The sequence below is a fragment of the Oenanthe melanoleuca genome, chromosome 1, assembly GCF_029582105.1.
Source record: "Oenanthe melanoleuca isolate GR-GAL-2019-014 chromosome 1, OMel1.0, whole genome shotgun sequence".
NCBI lineage: Eukaryota > Metazoa > Chordata > Aves > Passeriformes > Muscicapidae > Oenanthe > Oenanthe melanoleuca.
Window position 1 is genome coordinate 27,483,150 of NC_079333.1, and position 20,203 is coordinate 27,503,352.

Below are 20,203 nucleotides of genomic sequence, written 5' to 3' on the forward strand. Positions count from 1 at the left end.
AGATTTATATTAAACGTTAGGAAGAAATTCTTTACTCAGAGGATAGCGAGGCACTGGAACAAGTTGCCCAGAGAAGCTGTGGATGGCCCATCCTTGGAAGTGTTCAAGGCCAGGTTGGATGGGGCCCTGAGCAATCTGATGTAGTAGGTGGCATCTGGCAGAGGGGTTTGGTCTAAATGATCTTTAAGGTCCCTTCCAACCCAAATCCTTCTGCGATCCTATGACCAGCTAACACTCATGTTCATGATTTCATTACAAAGTGGGTGAGTCCTGTCTCCTGTAAACCTGTGCTTAGTTCCCAACCCCACCTATGTGTCCTTCACTGTGACTTAACTCCAGTTGTGACTGCTAGTAAAAACTGTGAGAGATGTGGAATGTTTATAAAGTAACAGTAGGAGAGGTGGCATTGAGACATTCTGTAGTGCTGTGGGCAATGTCTTCTAAACTACAGTGTAGTGTTTGTGTTGCTTTTTATTTTCTCTTCTGTGAAATCAAATAAAGTCCTGCCGCTGTTTGTACATACTGCTGCTCCAGCAGGGACCATAGTAATAATATATTTTCCATAGCAGATGTGTAGACAAAAGCTCACCTAATCTCCATGCTGGCTGTACCAGCAGTGGTAACACAAAACTGTGCCTGCATCTCTGCAGGGTGTTATCAGTTCTGTTCTAGTGCCATCTCTGTTATGCTCCTGTCTTTGAGATTAATACCCAGGCTGAGGCAGCTGGAACTGTCCTTTCGGTGCTCTTTTCAGTGGTGGTTCAGAACTACTTTCATCCTCTTTAATACGGTTCTGTTTTGAGATCTGATTACAAAGCTTCTCATGAGACGTGTCTTAATTCTGCTCCAAATCCATGATGGAAGAGGAACTTGGCAAAGAAAAATCATTCAGCACTTCCATGACAGTTGTGAGGAAAATATTGTATGTGAGCAGAGACAGAACAGTCAGAAGCCAGAAAATTTTTGCTGTTAGATCCAGGATGTTTGCAAGTGGCACTTGAACTTGGTAAGTTCATCCACCTCAGGGATTCTCACAGGGAGTGACAGCTTCCTTATAGGCAAGAAATGGCCTGGGGAGAGGAATAGTAGAAGGCAAAGGAGACACTGCAGGCAAGCACTGACATCTTGAATTGTCTTAAGAGTTAACTTTTTTTTTTTTTTCTGCCTCTGTTCCAGGAGGTCTGAGGCGGTGGTGCAGGGTTTTAGTGATGTTATAGACTCTCCCACTGAAGGCTTTCCATGTGTCCTCACTCCTGCTGTCCCCAACAAGGTAAAAGCAGTCCATGTTTGGCTCAGGGTTGGTGTATGCCTTGAGTTATGTGTGCAGAAGAATTGACTGAAATCAAGCTCATGTACATGTATGTCTTGCATGTAAAGTTACCTTCTTCTGTGAGAGTCCTAAACTTGCTAATTTGCCCAGTTCTTATGCCATACTGTCTCAAGTCAATCTGACCCATTGAAAGAGAGAAATTCCTGATAATCTGACTGACTAGGTTTCAGGTCAAACTTTTGCAACACAAGCTGAAGACAATTTGGCCAGTTGTTTTGTCCATGCTACTAATTAAGGAGGAACAATTCCATCATATATTCAGCAAGCAAGTAGTTTTTTTGCCAAAATGTGGAAGGAGCTGTTGGCTCCTTCATATCTGGGTTGTCATAGAAGATAATGTTAGCTTCTGCAAATGTCAAATTATTTTTTGTTGTTGTCTTTTCCTTTTCACAGACTGTGGACTTGTTTGAGATGATTGAAAAAATGCAGGTAAGGAGAAATAATTCTGTCAAATTTTGGGATCTCTTAATTTTTTGTAGCAAACAAATAATCAGCTACTATTTGTCCTGTTGCTTCACTCACAATATCCTTTAATGCGGGCTTACAGAATTTTTAGGTCTGCTAGGCTCAAACTCTTACTCTTCAGTGGGATTTCAGAAGCATTTTTCTGTGTTCAGTTTTCTAGTCAGCATAATGGCAGCAATAGACACAGGTTATTATAATTCTGTCTGTTCTTTGCAGAAGTGTGATTCTAGGAGAAAAGCAGAGTTGCAATAAGTTATCTCTGGCATCTTCTTCAGGAAACTCTGTTCTGCTGGGTAGCAGGTATAATGGCAGGTGATTAATGGGATGTTAACCTAAAAGCATTTAGCAAGGTCAAACAGTTTAATAAATAACTTCTGTAGGTCCTGTCTTTAACTTGTACAAGAAAGAAGGACTCTGGCTTAATTCTCACACAGAAATACATTCATTGAGCTGCATATATTATGTTACAAACTTAAAATAGGACAGAGTTGGGTATTTTCCCCTTTTACCGTACAAGATAAAGAAATAGTAATGTTTTATGTGTTAAATATCTAACAATGAAGTTGGATTATATTTTCAGATTATGTGTTCTTAGGGCATCCTTGCAGGTTACCAATATTTTCCCTGAGTGGTTCACCTTTTTAAAATGCTGTGGTTAGCCTTGACCTAACATAACATATAGCATAGCACATAACTCCTGCCTTTTATTATGTGCAGGAATTAGACTTTCTAAAACCAATTAACTTATTTTCTGGAATTTGGCTGATCAAATTATGAATATGAGGAAAATTACTTTAGTGAGGTTACAGAGGTGAGGAGGTGGAAGGTAGCAGCAAAATGCTGAGTTTAGAGTTATGAGGCTGAAGTACTTTTTGGCAGACTAGAGAGGAGGAGCATGAGAGGGAGGGGCTGAAGGTGTATCTGCCTTGTATTCATGTACAGACAGACACAGACCTTGAAACCACTGTACTGACGTCCAAACTCTGTTTGGGATGTGTTCTCAGTGCTTGAGAGTAGCAAACTCTGTAAGTGCACCTAGCTCTTTCACCTCTGTGCAGGAAAGTAAGGTTGAGCATGCAGTGCTGCTTCAGTTCAAGCACATGTTCAAAGGTTGTGACAGTCCTTCCCACACCTTTTGAAATATGGATAAGGAAGATAAGGAATAAGGTGTCCCTCAGTGGAAGACTGGTGCTTAAGATTGTCAGTGTTTCTCAGCTCCCAGTTTACCATGTGGAAAGTCTGTCTGGATTTGCACCTCTTTAGTTAGAGAGATAACAGGGAGCTGATGGGAATTTCTAAGGTGTGCAGACTGCCTAATTTTGCATCTATGATGTTTTCTTAGCTGCCCATTATTAAGATTTTATAGCTTTTTTTTTTTTTAGTTAAGCTTGTTTTACCACCTGACATGCACTAGGAGAATCAATAACTGCTGTTTAAATATAACAGATTTTTTTGAAAGTGTTTTCCAAAAGAAAAAAAAAAAAATTTCTAATACTTTTTATGATCTTTGTTTAGATCTTTCCTAATTCTTTGTTTTCTTTTGCTTGTTTTTGCCTTTCCTTCCATTTGACTGTGACTATCCTTTAGATTTGTTGAATCATTCTTGAAAACAAAATCTAGGATTTTCATTAGCAATCAAAGTAAGTGAAAACCAAAGCAAGTGACTTGAATATTTCTCCTGTAAAATAACAACAAAAAAGCCTCAGCATAGAATTGATTTTTGAGTACTTTAACAATTGGATTGGGATATAATTGCTGAATTGAAAATTTGGATAGCCATTTCACATTCTGTGATGAATTAACAGGTAAAGTTGTACTCTCTTTTGACACTGAAACTAATCCTAAGATCTGGGAAAGAAGTTTATCTATTTTTTTCCTTTCCTTTTTTTAAATTTTTTTTCTTTTCAATTTTATTAATCATTTCTTGGAAATAAATGGGCTACTGGCCACCTTGTTCTGTGCTTACAGATCTAGTGAAGTCACAGTATATACTCTGTTAAGGACATTTAGTAATATGTTGTTCCTGGATTGCTTTGCAGTACAGGCAATTGAAAAACTAGGAAATTTTATTTCATGCAGTAAGCTCAGATGTTTCAGGTCTTCATATGTTTGCTTAGTCAGTCCCTCTTTACTTGATTGCTTTTGTTCACTCCCTCTGTTCTGCATTCCTACAGTTTCTGCATATTCTTCAGTCTTATTTTCTCACAACTGCTTTCATGGCTTTTTTCCTGTATCCCCTTTTGTATCCAAGTTGACTGTTTTGAACAAAACCCCTCCAGGCACTGCTCTTTCCCCATAAAGTATGTGTATTATCATAGCATTGTTATGCCATGTTGGACCCTGACTTTGGGTCTGGACACCTTTTTCTCTGTCATTTGTTCTTTCATCCTGCTCAGGTCAGGTGTTTCCCCTGTACAAGACCTAGGGAATATGAGATTCCCAGACTGATGCTGTCTCCAGTGAGCTACCCAGGGAAACTGGCAGTGCTGCAAGCCAAACCAGATCAAGCTAGAAGGATGTCTCAAGGTCTGGCTGAGACTGCTGCAGTTCATTCCTCTCTCTTTTGAGGAATGACAGTGACCATCAAGCAGTTGTTCTGCCCATGCTTTCACGCTTCAACAAGTTATGCTGTAAGCTTCCTGTGGTCCTGGTTACCCTGTAAAATAAAACTTTGGACTGTACAGCCCAGGGCTGCATTATTCTTATCTTAAGCTTCCCTCTAGAGGAGAGGTTGGTAGATTTAAACTTGTCTTCTGTTTCCAGGAGCTTCCTGGTACAGTGCAGAGTAATGGAATGTGCTGGTACATTCCTTCGCTCTCTGTAGAGGCTCTGATACAGAGCTCCTTTACAGCAGCCCAGAAAGTTTTCCCTCAGGCCTTGCTGAAATACTGGTCTCCTACCAGGATCTCCTTTGAAACTGGAAAATTCTTGCACTTTTCAGATCTGCCAAAAATGCCAGGGAAGGAAAGAGAAATATTAGAAGATTGCAGTTTCCCAATCTCCATTCTGTCCCAATACTTCCCACCGTTTGTTGCAGAAGGCTGTGGCTGTGCCACCTATGTGGCTATCCTGCCTTAGTTCTGTTTTGACAGTGCACAGGACTTTCTGGTAGTAACAGGACTTTCTGTCTCTTTTCCAAATCCCTGTTTCAGAACCTGGTCTTCCTTGTGAACCTCAGCTCAGTAGGTTTACAACTGAAATTCGAGACCACATCAACAAAACACTTTTAGCGCTTACATTCCATGAACTCGACTTTTTCGCCTTTACAACTTCCCTAAATGCAAAATGGTTACTGCAAAAGATAAAGATCACTTGTCAGCCTGTGTTCCATCTTCATTTCACAACTCACCACATCCTCATAATTGGTTGTTCATTTTGTCAATGCTGTGTACTGATATCACAATTCAAAACATATGTGCTAATGTTTTCCTATAAAGAATATTTCCAGGGTGGTATTTCTATAGTCTCTATTGTTGAAAATGCAAAAGGAAAACAATTTTTTTGTGGAGCATGCAACTGTCTTGAAGCTCAGCTTTTCTAGTTTGATCTTGTGTCACCCTGGAGATCACATGTGAAGCTTCTTTCTCCTAGTGGAGCTAAGGAAAATAATTTGTTTTTTTGTTATTTGCTCATTATTCCTCACTTGCTTTACTGTGTTTCTATATTTAACCAATTAAATTTGTTGTTACTGCTACTTTTTGTGATTGAACTCAACTTCAGACTTCTGAAGAATGACCTCATGCATCTACTGCTAGTCTCCCTTACCTTGACGTGTGGCCATACTTGTTTTACTTCTCTTGTTTCTAAGAGTTTTTTAAAGGTGTTAAGCATTTGTTGCATACTCAAGGTCTAGCTCCTCATGATTTCATGAAGGTTTCAGTTTTTTTTATGGCTCCTTCTTAGGTTCTTTTAATAATCTTTCTCATTTTCCCAAAACTTTGGTTTTATGTGTTGGATTTTTTCCTTTCCTGTTTTTTTTTTCTTTTTTCTTTTGTTGCTCCTGCAAAGAGCATCCTGGTTATTATGAATCCTCAGTGGTAAGGTTGCTGTTGCTCAAAGTTAGTGGTACTATGCTAGCAGTTTTTGCATCCTGTACAGCTGGAGCATTGTCCAAAACTTTTGTTTCTGAGTCTTCTAAGTCTCCAGTGCAGAGCTTCTCTGAGATTTACCTATTTCTATCAGAACCCAGTTGACAAGCTAGTTTCACTGTAGAATATGTGCATAGGCATGGCTGTTACAAATCCAATCCTGCTTATTTTCACAACAAAGTCAAGAGCTGCTTATCCTGTCTGGAATCCTGATTAGCCATGCCATTAGACAGTCACTGATGGTATATAAAAATGTAGTCTCAGCATCATGTTCCAGTATGAGAATTACAACGTTTAGGTGACAGTAGTTGAATACTCATGTACTGTGTGTAATAGAAAACCACGTTTTAAATCCTGGTCCTCATCTTCCTATCTGATGATGCAAGTTCTGCTTCTTACCCTTTTTGTCTGTGATGCCCACTTGGGCCATAACCTGTTGACCCTCATATCTTCTGGTCTGGGCCTCTGCTCAGTCTGTGTTGAGGCTCTCCTCACTAAAATTGTCCTATTCTTGTGTGCTTCTGCTGCAGAGGTGTGGTGGAGGTGAGCTACTTTGCTGTGATGAGAGGGCAAAGGATGGAATAGCTTTAAGAAGGAGATGGAAGCTTGGATGCCAGCTCCTGATTCAGGAAGAAACTAGGCAGCCAGTAGCCTTTTGCCCTGTTATTCCAACTCACCTTGTAGTCATTCCATTTTTTTTTAAATTTTTATTGCTGAGGATAAGGAGGAAGGTAACTAGAAGAGATTAGAGTATCAAATAAGAGAATCAGTTTGGGAGATTGTTTTTAAAATGTGCCTGTTGTCTTCTTTTAGAGATGTGTAAGTTTGGGGGTAGCTTTGCAGGTTTAATGCCAGATTAGGTGACTGGCCAAGTTCTAGCTTCACTTTTCCTTTTTATTCCAATCTTCCAAACTTCCTTAAAATGGAAGATTTTATTGCGGGACAGAATACACATATTGAGGGTATGAAGAAGGACACAGAAGGTAAGTGAGACAGACATGCTAAAGTACAGGATTCACTATCTGTGAATTTATGTTTCCAGGGGAGTCGTCTGGATGAACAGAGATGTTCCCTTCCAGCTCCTCTCAAGGTCAGGCCAAGTTGTTGCCTCCTGAATTGCTGAGAATGGCAGATAATTACTGACCTGGCTTGCAGTGTACTTTCATACTGGAATCAACAGGGAGTCTACAAACATCCCAAGAACACTTACATGCTTGTCTTTTTTTTTCCTTTTTTTTTCCTAGTTGGTGCACAATAGGGTGAAACTGTGTAGCTGAAATAGAATTAACATTTCCCTTTTTCTAATTTAAGTGGTTCTAATATGAGTTTATTATTATTAAAAGTGTTAGTTTTGACTAAATAATTTGTTAAATTTGTTCAATTTAAAAGCTGTAATAATATTTATGAAACCACATAGCATTTATTTCAGTAGTCTGTTTGATGACTCATAGAGATGCTACTGGAAGGTTGATCTGTGTTGCCCAATAGTAAGGCAGTAAGAGCAGATTCATATCTTTAAATCCTCAAATTGAGGATTAAATTCCATTTCTCCAGTCTCAGCTCAGGCCTACTAACCTTAAAATCAAACTTGACCTTGACTTTTATCTTGGGATGACCTATAAAAAAGCCACATTGAGAACTGACAAAGCTTTATTCTGACAGAGATAGTGCTCTGTGGTGATGGAGGGGGCATCCAACCGGCATAAATTGGCTCAGATACTGCTTCTGTTCTCTGAGTCACACCTTGGCATTGCTCAGATACATACCTCAGATCAGTGGAGATGACAGCCTCAATCTCACTGTAAATAACAGCACTTTTTCTACCATTCCTACTGTCATCCCTGTCAGCAGGACAGCAGCTGTCTAACACTGTGTGGAAGGAAAGGAGAGAGGCTGCTGCTCCTAACCACACCAAATTTGCCTATAGTTTGGCTACTTCCTCATTTTGCGTGCCTGTATTCCCTGTAGTTTGGAGGAGGAGGATGGGTAGAATCTGACTTCTAAGTTTATTGTTCTCAAAGTTCTTTATTATGGTACTGAGACCTTGGAAATGGTGTCTAACCTCAAGTCCTGAAGTAAAACTCTGAGGATAACCTTGGGCAGAATAGAAGCTGAGGGCGCAGCTTGCACAGGCATGAGAGCATAATCCTCTAAAAGATGTCACATGTTTTTGCTAATGGCCTGTTCTGATTTCAGACAGAAGAGGAGTATATTCCTTATCCCAGCATCCATGAGGTGAGTTAGTACTCTTGTCTTCTCTCTGTTTGTCCTTGGACTTCATTGGTTTTTCAGCTTATTGGCCTTCCAGCTTACAGACCTGTCAGCTTTAATGCTCTCTGTCCTTCTGAATAGGTATTACAGAAAGGCTGGCCATATCCTCTCATTATCCTACCCCAGTTTGGGGGCTACTGGATTGAAGGCACCAGCCACAACCTCTCTAGCTTGAGTCCAACTCTGTCTGATGTGCCCTTTTCCTGGAGTGGTAAAGTGAAACTGGAAAGTGACCCTACAGCCAAGCTGTACCGCAAACATTTTCTGGGAAAGGTAAGGGTGACCTTCAGAGCCTTCTTTGCTCACCCAGCCACAAGGCTAAAATGTTTCTCAGGCTTTTTCTGATTCTCAAAAATGTCTGCACTGCTGTTGCATTTCAGTTCCTTATGACGCCTTGAACTGATGTAAATGAGGTACATACTACAATATGGTCTGTGGTGTCCCCTTGTGAAATGTGCATCATCCTGTGCATTAATAGAAAGATTTGCACAGGAGATGCTTTTATTTAATTAAGGAGGTCTTTTGAGGCTCTTATACAGATACCAACGTTGGGATAACAAGTGGATGAAAATGTAATAGTATTGAAAGTGGAAATGGCATTATTTTCAGAGGGCACTTCAGCACTGACAGTGCAAGCCCTCAGTAGGAAGCAGAGCAGTCCATTTCCCTCAGTGTATGGTCATTACAGAATGTATATGATGAAACCAGACCATGTGTTTTGTAGTTGTTGATTTAAGTATGTTTGGTGCTAAATGTTCCATGAATTAAAAATTCCAGTTTGACATATTTTGGGAAACAGAGCTAGGCCTCATAAAGTGAGTGTTTGGTGGCCAGCCATTAAGGTCTGTCTGGGTGCGCCTGTTTAGGGAATTGGCTGATTACCAGACTGAATCTCAGGATGATATCAGCCATTAAGAACAAGTGAGAAAAACCCATGATCTTTTCTGAAATTCGGTTCATGGCATAAGGAGATAAAGCCTGACCAAGTATGCTCACACTGCATCTTATTCAGTGATCTTCCTCAGTGACTGCTGAGTAAGTTCAAAACCAGGAATAGGTGGTGCTTTTCATGTTGCTGGGAACCTGTTTTGCAGTAGCTGGGCTTGTCAGAGTGATCTTCTGTAGTGAATCTTGTTCCACAACCCTGGAAAATTATATTAATATGATTTATAAATAATTAGGAAAAAAAAGGAAGCCAAGGAGGCCTTCCTGGAGGCTTCCCCTCAAGACTAACAGATCTGCCGTGCAATCTGTTAATGGACATTTATCCTGTAACCTTCTGAAAGCTTTCAGTATGCCAACTGTAATTATTTTTCTGTCATGGTAAATTTTAGGGTTGTGTTTGAAGGCTTCCAGAGCCAGATAGGACGAGAGGCAAATTTGGATATGATTTTTTCAGTCCAGTTGTAGGATTCACTGCTGATCTGATATTAAAACAGTTGAGGTTGGAAGGGACCTCTAGGGCTCACCTTGTCCATACTCCTGCTCAAGCAAGGCCATATCATTGTTCTTTCCAAGTGAGATCCAGGACCTCTCTGTCATGGAGCTTCACATCTGCAAAGCGCTCAACCATCAGTGCTTCAGTACTATGGAAAAACTCTCTCCTATATTTTTCCTTTTCTGGTGTCCAGTGTTTTATTCTTTGCCTTAACTGACATGAATGTGTGTCCATGTTCAGTTAAACATGCAAGTTTTTGAGTAGGCCACGGGCAGAAAAGAACAAAGGGAGCAGGACTCTTGTCACAGAAAACTCTACCCTTGGCTAGATAGCTTTCCCCATGATTGAAAGCTTAGTTAAGGAGAGAGCTCAGAGCTTTTTTAATAGAAGATTATTTCTTCAGTGCAAAGTTAGTGATACCAATGATTTCAGTTCTGTCTGTGTTGAGTCTTTTTTTTGTTGGTTACATAGGAAAGTTATTTCAGACATGTCAGGAAAGGTCTCTTTCATGCTTTGAATAATGACAAATGGTTCTTAGCTGAAGAAGAGTCTTAAAGCATCACATGGCGGGAGAGGCATAGCCAGTGGTTTAGGGAATATCCTTTAACCAAGACGGGAGATCAAAGTATTGTGTGGTTCTGCAAACATAGTATGCATGTCTGTGTCATGGATGTGTGTATGTAGATTGCTCAAACTCAAACAATTCTGTGCTACTTTTTACAGAACATCTTACAGCAGACCCTGTAAAACAACCACCACAAAAAGCTCTAGAACATTCAAGCCATAGCTCAGTTCCTTTTCCTTGCCTCATGATCTGTATTTTATATGACGATTACACAGTAAGATTTATTTAGCCTTTAGGATGAAGGCTGTAAAACCTTATGTCTTATACTGTGGGAATTATTCAATGTCTATGTTGTTTTTCAAGGCTGTAATAAAGAGAAGTGGCCTGAAGCCAGGAAGGATCTAATAAAGGTATATTGTAACTGCCAGTCAAATAAGCTTAGGGTCCAGCTTCTCAAGAACTTGAAACTCTTAGTTCTGAGGAAGAAGCTTTCTTGCTATGCATTCTTATGTGATCATGTATTTCTCCTTTATACTGTCCTTTCTTTGTGCTGGTTAAAGTTGCTGCAGATGGCAGATGTCTTAGTAGCTTTATAACTTCTTAGGCAAACTGTCAGCATTCCTTGTGTGTTCTGTTAGTCTTTTCCCTTGGCCCATGGAAGATACATAATTGTTTTTACAGACATCTATTTGAGATCCAGAACTGCCTTTCAAACTATATTAAATGTTACAGAAACTACTTCTGTGGCTGAACAAATTTGTACTTAATACATAGGTCGTCTCAGCTCCAGGGTATCTTGTCATCACTGACTTGCAGTCTTCAGTATTGACTGTAAAGCCTTTTGATGGTTCATCTCTAACTTCAGGGCAGCTAACAACAAATGCTGCTGTCCATTGAAGGAATATGAGTTTGACGTATGTTGCCTATGTGATTTTACAAAGAAAGAAAATCATAAGGAGTAAATTACAGGTTTATTCATACATATGATTGCTCAGATCTCAGTTTAAATGCCAGGCTTAAATTCAGGATCAAGCTACATAGCCAGAGTGGTTTGACAAAAATTCAGTTAAGACCTTCACTAATTCTAGTACCCATTCCCCTGTGAGGATTGCACCCATTTGTGCAGCTCTGCCTGCTACATCAGCATCAGAGCTGATAGCCCAGTCTCCAAAGCAATTGAGATCCCCCTGTATTGGATCTGCTGGGGTCTGGCTTAGAAATCTCATCAAAAGGCAACCCAGTGTTGCTTTTAGCTGCAGCTAATCTCAGGCTTTGTCTCCTTTTGCTTTGCCTTCTAGTTCTGATTTTTGTTGGCATTATGACATCTTTTTCCTTAGCACCCTGTCTGGGGCATCCAGCCTGGTGTTTGACTTCTTAGGTTTAAGGATTTTGATTCTAGACTTCAACTGACCATGCAATATGGTCTTGCTTTGCTCCTTGAATCTGTCTGTTCCTCAGCTACTCTTTTTACGCTTGGTCACAGTGACTTACTGCACCTGATTCTTGTTCACATCCCAAAAATCCAGTAGTATACTGAAAGTCATGGTCATGAGAAATGAAGTGCCCTTTGTGGCTTCCTTTGATTTCAGCTTTTTTTCCCATGTACTATCACAGACCAGTGTGACAGATCACACTGGTCTTCTGTGATTTGAGCACTGCAGCTAGAGACCATATTACTTTGTTTGCTTCTTGGCTGCTCTTAGGCCTTACCTTTTTCAGACTGCCTCGTTTGATCAGCCTTGCAACCTTTTCCCCATAAGTCAGTATCACAGCAGTTCTGGGTGTTGGGTGTTTTCTGTCTCAAAGAGGAGGTAAGGACAAGAACATCTTCAATGCTTAAAAAACATAGATAGCTACATCTTCGTATTTTGGTTTAGGGTAGTGACTGTAGTCTTTTTGTTTCAAAGAGAGGATTTATGTCTGTTAACTTCTAGTTGGCTGTGTCCACATAGATATCAGAGTATTTCACTATATGTATCTCTATTTCTGACAGTGCGTCAGAACTATGACTAATACAGAAGATTTAGACAGCAAAAGACAACCTTACCAGTGTTTTGAGAGAGGTTGCAATCCATCAGAGCCAGAGGAGACCTTCTAGCCATATATATATTCTATATGTTCTAGGCAGAAACTAAGGAAGGAACTGACAGACTAGCAACCATTTTTTATCAAATAACACTTCGATCCCACTGAATTCTTCGCTAATTTATTGTGCCTGGAATTTTCCTTTCAGAGAATATATTCCAAATCATTCAAGTTTTGACTGTACAACTGAATACAACTTGCTGTCCCAATTCTGTATCATGCATGAGGGTGCTCTTCCACTAGGATGATGGGAGTGAACAAGGCACGATTTCACCTAAATAGTATTTTCATTGTGCTGGAGGTTTCCATTCATGTCCTGTGTCAAAAGGCTTTAACCTTTTGAGGTTAGAGATTATATAGCAATATATATAATATAGCAATATACAAAATATACATTGCTATACCTAGGCCACAAAACACGGCTGTATACCCAGGAGAAATGTATGGCCACAGCCACTTACGTATAGAGACTGTGAACAAGTTTGCAGTATCTTTTACATTACTCTGTTACAGGCACACTCCACTAAAGCTCAGGCAGTGTTAGTGGCACTGCTGAGACCACACTTAACCTGCAAAATCTCTTTGCTTACTGACTGTATCCTTCTGGACATGTGAGCACTCTTGGAGTTCAGCCATTTACCATAAATCCTGCCATTGCTCTTTAGATAGAAAATTCCCTCAACCACATCCAGTTGAATGGCTGGAAGACACTGTGTCATGGTGTGACTTGGGTTTGCCAGTTTTAATATATTTAATTTCTTTTAGTGATAGGATTTAGGAGCAGAGACAAGCAGACTTAAAACTTAAAAAGGTATAAGAAGAAATTTATTAATAACACAAAAAGAATTCAGAATAAGATTTCTAGATTATTCTCTCCTTCCCCTTCCTTCATTCCACATTTCTGAACAACAACATACAGAAAACACTTCAGTCAGTTATCTATTTAAATAATCATTTCAGTTCACTTTAGAGAGAAAAGTTCCTTTTTTGGTTTAGGCTTAGGGGGTGTCTCACTTTCATAATCTACGTCTGCCCAGGAAATATTGCAGATTATGACTTTCTCCCATTTCCACAGTCCTTCTAGAGCTGTGCTATGGGTTATGTTACACACTCGGGGTACTTCTTTTAAAGGCAGGCTGCTGAAAACAAAATTCTCTTCATCTCTTTTTCTCTTAAATGTCTCTGTCCATATTTCCAGTCCCAAAACAGAGAGCCCCATTTCCTTTTCAAGCACCCAAACCTCCCCAAGTATATTTCACAGTTTAAAGGAATTTTAGTGTAGTCACAGTCCTCTTATAGCCCACAAAAAAGGGTTTCAGCTACTTAACAGTAGCAACTCTTCAATCTCTTCCCATCTGGAAACTTAGCTTCCAGTTCACTGACTTCAGTAGAAATTCCGCTTCATTCCTCTCTTTCCGGGGAGCTCAGGAGATCCAGAGTCTCATTCAGGCACGCTTCATGGTCAGCTGAGGGCCTCTCCTTCAAAATGTGTTGCTGGGTGTTCTAATAATATTGCTTCTCAGGAGCCCTTCTGATGTTGGACAGGTGAGGAGGAACTGGACTGACTGGATGCACTTTGACTGATATGCTCATGCACTGATGACCAAGTGGGCTGGAAGACAACATACACACATCTGGAAGCATGCTACTCCTAATTAAATTAAAAATTTGTTAATCCTGAGTGACAGTCTGTATGCAGAAAAAACAACCTGGTAAACTTCTCCAGGAAGTGTCTTGGGGGTAATGCATTTTGGTTTCCTGTTTGCAGGAGCACCAGAACTTTTACTCCAGTGACATGTCCTTGGGCTACCTAGTACTTTCTGTGAAATATGAACAGATTGAGAAGCAGGAAAATCTACGCCTGTTGCTGAGGTAACAGTGCCTGTTATGGAAGTGTATGCTACTGTGCTTTGTCTCTTGTCTTACCTTGCACTCCCTCTGCATAGATGTGGGTGTGAGTTTCATGTCTTTCTTCTGGAGAGAAAAGAAACTGCCAATAAACCTTTGAGCGTTTTTTCTCTTGTCTTCTGCGCTTGAGTTGCTCTCAGCAGTTTCCTTAAAGATGGTGGTGTGGTGTTTACAGGTGCATCTTTGTAGTACCTGTGTGGAAAATATCTGTTCTTCCCTCAAATAGGAAGTTTTTCTGTTTATTCTGTCCACTTGGAGACATGTGACTACTCTTTAGGTGAATATGGATTCCATAATGGAGGACAGCCTAGCCCAGGCTTTGTACTTGAGACTAAGGCTCCTTTGAAGGTGATCTAGAGCATTCCCTAGATTCCCAGGGCAGTCTGTGAAACCATAACCCTTAGAGAGGGTTATGAAGAGAGATATTACCTGGAGAGAGCTGCTGATTGAAGGATCTTGTGTATGTGAGAGGCCACTGCAGAGAAGCTTTTTACCGTACTGTGGGTGGGTGCACTCCCAGTAGGCAGTGCTACTGGAACCAAGTGATGTACAGTTGCTGCTGACAAGTATTTATCTGGGACTGAGGGAAAAAAATGGTTGCATAGGAATTAGCTACAAAAAAATTACTGGTGGGTTTCCTCCAGTGTTTGGAGGGAATGCTTCAGACTTCTAGCAATAATGTGGGAATAAAGAGAGAGCCTGTTTGTGAGCTGTGCCTGAAATGTTTATCTTCCTATGTGGAAGAGACCAGGGAAGAACAAAAGGGTAGTTATTCCTCTATTAAGATATTTTATTATATGCCAGTACTTTTTGCTCAATAGCTTGTTTATAATGGTTTGAAGATGCTTTTGGCAGCCCAATATTTCTTCTTCATTAGGAAGATATCTCTCCTTAAATACACATACAAAGAGGAAGGCAGCTTTCCTCGTCAGCTTTCTGGAACAATGCTACACTAGCTTCTACCTCCTTTACTTTGCATAGATCTGCTTTCCTAGGCTGTTTCTAACAGACCTTTTAACAATCTTTCAAGCCCTCATTGATCGTGGGAATCCCTTACTATTCTGTGTTCATGAATTGTATTTTTGACATTTAGATTTCTGTGAAAGAAAACTGTGTGGAGGGAAGCAAAATACTTCTCAAGGCAGACAAGAGTGCAAAGGAGTGAAGACACTAAGGGCTCCTGTTTTGTCTTCCTCTGCTTACCACATGAAGTGATGGGCAGTAAGAAGTGAAAAAACCTTGCTTTTCCAGTGATTCTGTGCACTACAGTTTAAATAACCCACCAGAATTAACTGCTTTAACAATACTCTGAAGAAATGGCTACTCTTTCTTTAAAGAGCCAGTGTTGCTTTTGTCTCCCTTCAGCCATGTCTCTCCCTTCAGCCATGTCTCTAATGCCTTTTTTATTTTTTTTGTGTCAGGACTCGTACTGGCACCAAACATGATCTAATTCCTATTTCCTGTCTGAATGAGTTTCCCAATGCTGTTCAGATGGCAAAGGTGAGATTCATGCTGGTCTGTTTGTCTTAAGGCCTCATTCTTCAAGTTATTTTCACCTCTGTCCACCTGTTTCCCTCTTTTTCTACTATTTCCCAGTAGAACTGTCACTTCACCTTTCCATTTGCCTTCTCTTCTTTCTCTTCTAATTTTACCTCAGAATTTTTGCCTGAAGGGGCTCCTGTCAGATAATTATAAACAGTGCCTACACTCTCATGCCTGGAGCAAGCCAGGGCACATGATAATCACACTTCTGTTTCCCTGTCTCTCTCACTCAACAGCTACTGTGTGAGGATGTGAATGTTGAACGCTTCTTTCCTGTCCTCTATCCCAAGGTACAGTGTTCTGATATGTCTGTATATCACTTTTGCATCAAGGTCTGGCTAATGACATCCAGTTGATAATTTCTGTTTTCATTACCTCAGGCCTCGCAGCTTATTGTTGCATTTGATGAACACGTCATAAGCAATAACTTCAAATTTGGGGTCATCTACCAAAAACCTGGACAGGTAAGACCCATCAGACCCCATGGTACTTGGGGCAAAATGCATAGAGTCAGTTTTCTTAGGTTAAAGGATGTAATAGCAAGGTCTGCACTGTCCAGAAGCAGTGGCATTGAGGCAGCAGTGTTTGTGCAGTGCTGTGGTTCCTTTGGCTTGCCTCTTCCACCTGCAGTATCTCTGGCAGTATAGGCTTTGTGGATCTCTGAACCCTAACTCTAACCCTCATGGCAGCTTGGGGCTGAGGCACAGGACCCCAGCACCATGGGGGGCTCAGATCAGAAATTCAAGCAGAGATGTTTGTTGGTTCAACTGTCTATGGAAATTACTGCCTGTTCTTTGTACTCATTGTGCTTCTTACTACTTCTGCTTTCCTTCTGTAGACAACTGAAGAAGAAGTCTTCAGTAACACAGTAGAGAGTCAGGGTTTCCTGGAGTTCCTGGATTTTCTTGGTGACAAGATTCAGCTGCAGGATTTCCGTGGGTGCGTATGCAGTGCAGCTGGAAAGCCAGATTAAGTTAGGGAGCATCACGTGTTCAGAGGCTGAGACTGTTACTGCCCAGCTGCTGGAGAAGTGCTGTGTCTTCTGAATCCCAGTGCACGTGAAGAAGGCCTGCATGTCAGCCATCATGTTTGGGAACTAATTGGAGCTTAGGTCTTAGCTGGTATTTTGATTTAAAGGTCTCCTGGTATCTCAATCTGACCTGCACTATCAGCAAATAATAGTTTTATTTGGCGGCGCAAATACAAGTTTGTTTCACAGTGGTATGGGGCAGTATTGTTTCAGGCTCTTTCTGAGGCATCCCATCCCTTCTGTAGTTCTAACATATGGAGTGTTTCTCAGAAGACTGCCAAAGAAGGTAGTTTTGAGGATCCCTGGTTTAACTTCATACCTTTTAGCAAGCTGGTATGTTCACCAGCACAAACATGGTGCAGGTTTGGGGAAGATTTGGTGTCTCACTATCAATGATTTCCTAAAAATTACCTTTGTAATTTACTTTAGTAACTACTATTACTGATACTATCTGTGTTCTCTCTGTCTCTTATTTCTATACTGCCTGGCCTATGGTGTGGCGTGGATTTGCTCAGGTTCCGGGGAGGCTTGGATGTTACCAGAGGTCAAACAGGCACTGAGTCAGTCTATACAAATTTCCGGGGGAAGGAGATCATGTTTCATGTGTCCACAAAGCTGCCCTTCACAGAGGGAGATTCCCAGCAGGTATCAGAAGGAGGAGTAAGGATTACAGCAGCGTGGCTGGGAGAGGAGGGATATTTGAAGACAATGGGAGAATGCATAGAGGGGAGAATGACTGACTGTATAATGTTGGAAATTATGGCTGGAGTAATAGCAAAAGTGGTGATGAGGGGTTTGGTGAACAGATGGGTTTGAGATGTTTGGCAGACTGATGTTTGAGGTCCCATCATGCTGTTCTGCTCTTTTTCACCTGCCTTCTCTCTTCATTATTTCTTTCCTCTCCAGCTTCAGCGGAAGCGTCACATTGGGAATGATATTGTAGCCATCATTTTCCAGGATGAAAGCACACCTTTTGTCCCTGATATGATCGCTTCTAATTTCCTACATGCTTATGTGGTAGTTCAGCTCACTCTTAGTACCACTGGGGACACTCTCTACAAGGTAACCAGGAGCAATAGATTAACTTCTTCTGATTTTGATCCTTGAAGTGGTTCTTGGTTCTTTTGGAGAGGTGCAGATTCAGCCAGATGTCGTCCTGATTTCTTGAGTATATATACCTGAGAGCAGAGTTAAGTTGTATGCTTTTCAAAGTAGCTGATGAATTTCTGAAGCTTAAAGGTTTGGAACTGAAGCAGAAGGAGTTCAGGTAAAAGATTTTGTTTTCATCAAAGACCATGTGCCACAATTGATCCCGCTTTGGAGGCTGTCTCACATTGTATAGGTCAGATAAAATTCATGTCTGCATTGCCCATGCTGCACAGCACAGTGCTTGCAGCTTGCACTGCCTGAGGCTGCAGGTCAGATACAGCTGGTTGACCTAACTACGGAATCCCAACCAGCTACACCTGCTTCTGGGGATTCCAGAACTGATGGCAATCTGGCAGGACAGTGTTATCTTTTAGGGCCCTCTAGCTGAAAGAAGCCCTGCTAAAGCCCAGATTAATTATCAGCAGCCTATGGACACAGCTCATTCTCTCTCTGCCATGACTCTGTATGGATATCTGTATTACTTTATGTTCAACTTTCAGTGATGCTGAGAGAGCAGAAAATATAAAGAAACTTGGATTTGTGATGGATTTTCCATTTTAATCCAAGTTCCATGGGTTGTGTTATGTAGGGATTTTGATATGGTGATGATGAGTGTCCTTATGCCTTGGAGGCCTACAGAACACCAAGAACATCAAAATTAGGACAGGGTCCCCATCATCTCTTCCACCAAGAAGGGTGTTGGAGATGGAGGAATCACTTTCCATTGTTTATTCTCTATGTTTTGGGCAACTGATTTGTAGTGAAAGCCTTGTGTTTATCAGGGCATGGGGTTCCAGTTCTTCTCTTGCTCTCTGTTTTGTAGGGCACAAAATTTCACTGGACTTTTTAATGACAAGGAAAGAGGTGGGAAAGCTTGCTATTTATTGTGTGTCTTCCTGACATTGTTTTCATCTTCACCTGTTTGCAGTACCACTTTTCTTCTGTTAGTGTAGTAGGGCTGCTTCATTCCTTGAAGAAGAAATCATCCCAATAATCACCCTAGAGCCAATGCAGAGTTTTCTGTAAAGGCTTTTCTAAAGGGCCTTTAACTGATGCTGCTTTGAGAGCATTGTAGTACACAGAAGACTGCAATTCGGAAGATTTCTTTGCCATTCCTTGTTCCATTTACTTAAGCTTTAGTGCCTACTATTAAATTGGAATATTAATGGAATTTATTTCACAGAATCAATTTTTGCAATCAGAAAACTGAAAATGCAAATAATTTTTAAGCAGAATTTTATCTGGTAGATATCTGTTAGGGGAGAGACGGAGGCTTTTTAACTAGGGAAGGTGGCCTGAAATGTGAAAAATCTGAATTAAATCAAGAGCCCGTTTCCTTCTTCCTCTCATTAAACTCACACCTTTCAGTGGCTCTGTGACATTTATTTGTTATTGTTTTGAGGCAGTTGTGGTTGTTATGAAATTGTTCCTTCTTGTATGAAAGTACAAATAATGGTCTTGTTTAATCTCAAACATGACAAAAAACCTCTGTGAAATATTGTGAAGTACTGTATGTATTTGGTAAGATAGCTACATATAATTATGTGTAAGTGCTGTGAGGAAACAAGTGACCATGTAAAAACTGGACTGCATTACAGTTACTTCTTTAGACATTGATATGTCAGGTAGGAGCATGCTAAAAATAAAACAAATGAAACCTATCTCTTACTGGGAAAATGCATTTGCATGTTTACCACCTGTGACTCACAGATGATGTGGCGCTGAGATACTCCCCTCAGTGTGCAGTGGATTCTCTGTAAAAATAAATAGGTCAGTACAACCACAGGGACAAAGGTTCTTTAGTGGAGGTTAATCTTGCAGGCTGAATAGGAGCATTTTTTTTGTTCCTAAATATACTGGCTTTATTAGTTATTATTTAAAATATTTTTTAAAAAAGCAGTCAGTTAAGCTTTTTTTATTACTCTTACTGTGTGCACATCTAGCTGACTGAGTTTCTGGGAGATAAATGAGCACATCCATCCACTGAGTTCAGGAACAGAGGGATGCACAGGACACTATATTACATCTCTTTCGTATAGGTAAATTATTTAGGAGGAATCAGATCCATCATAGTAGTTTGATGCTGTCACTTGTGTCCTGATACTCATTTTTTCCCCTTATATTATTTCAGGTTTCAGTCACAGCCCGAGATGATGTCCCCTTCTTTGGACCTCCCCTGCCAAATCCAGCCATATTTAAAAAGGTTTGTTTCTCTGGTCCAGTGTTAGTTGGCAGAGGACGTGGCACACACTTGTGTTCTGAGTTGGTATGGTCATTCTGGCTAGAGCCCTTGGAGGTCCAAAGAGTAGTCAGCAGAGCTTTTATAATGTGA

The 20,203-nt window shown here is 40.6% G+C and overlaps 1 protein-coding gene across 13 annotated transcripts in view; it reads left to right on the forward strand.

The window, feature by feature from the left end:
- LOC130259742 (rap1 GTPase-activating protein 1-like) overlaps positions 1 to 20,203 on the forward strand; it is a 49,154-nt gene that overhangs the window by 6,831 nt on the left and 22,120 nt on the right. For 10 of the 13 annotated variants that reach the window (XM_056504453.1, XM_056504443.1, XM_056504383.1 and 7 more), the window contains exons 2-14: positions 1,177 to 1,270; positions 1,724 to 1,759; positions 6,926 to 6,973; positions 8,080 to 8,118; positions 8,236 to 8,427; positions 14,011 to 14,114; positions 15,572 to 15,650; positions 15,929 to 15,982; positions 16,073 to 16,156; positions 16,531 to 16,631; positions 17,238 to 17,367; positions 17,629 to 17,784; positions 20,003 to 20,074. In XM_056504453.1, coding sequence (XP_056360428.1) covers positions 1,742 to 1,759; positions 6,926 to 6,973; positions 8,080 to 8,118; positions 8,236 to 8,427; positions 14,011 to 14,114; positions 15,572 to 15,650; positions 15,929 to 15,982; positions 16,073 to 16,156; positions 16,531 to 16,631; positions 17,238 to 17,367; positions 17,629 to 17,784; positions 20,003 to 20,074 — 1,077 coding nt within the window. In that variant the 5' untranslated portion in view covers positions 1,177 to 1,270; positions 1,724 to 1,741. The remainder of the gene's footprint in view (positions 1 to 1,176; positions 1,271 to 1,723; positions 1,760 to 6,925; positions 6,974 to 8,079; positions 8,119 to 8,235; positions 8,428 to 14,010; positions 14,115 to 15,571; positions 15,651 to 15,928; positions 15,983 to 16,072; positions 16,157 to 16,530; positions 16,632 to 17,237; positions 17,368 to 17,628; positions 17,785 to 20,002; positions 20,075 to 20,203) is intronic. The other 3 variants (XM_056504417.1, XM_056504410.1, XM_056504480.1) reach the window with 2 other exon arrangements.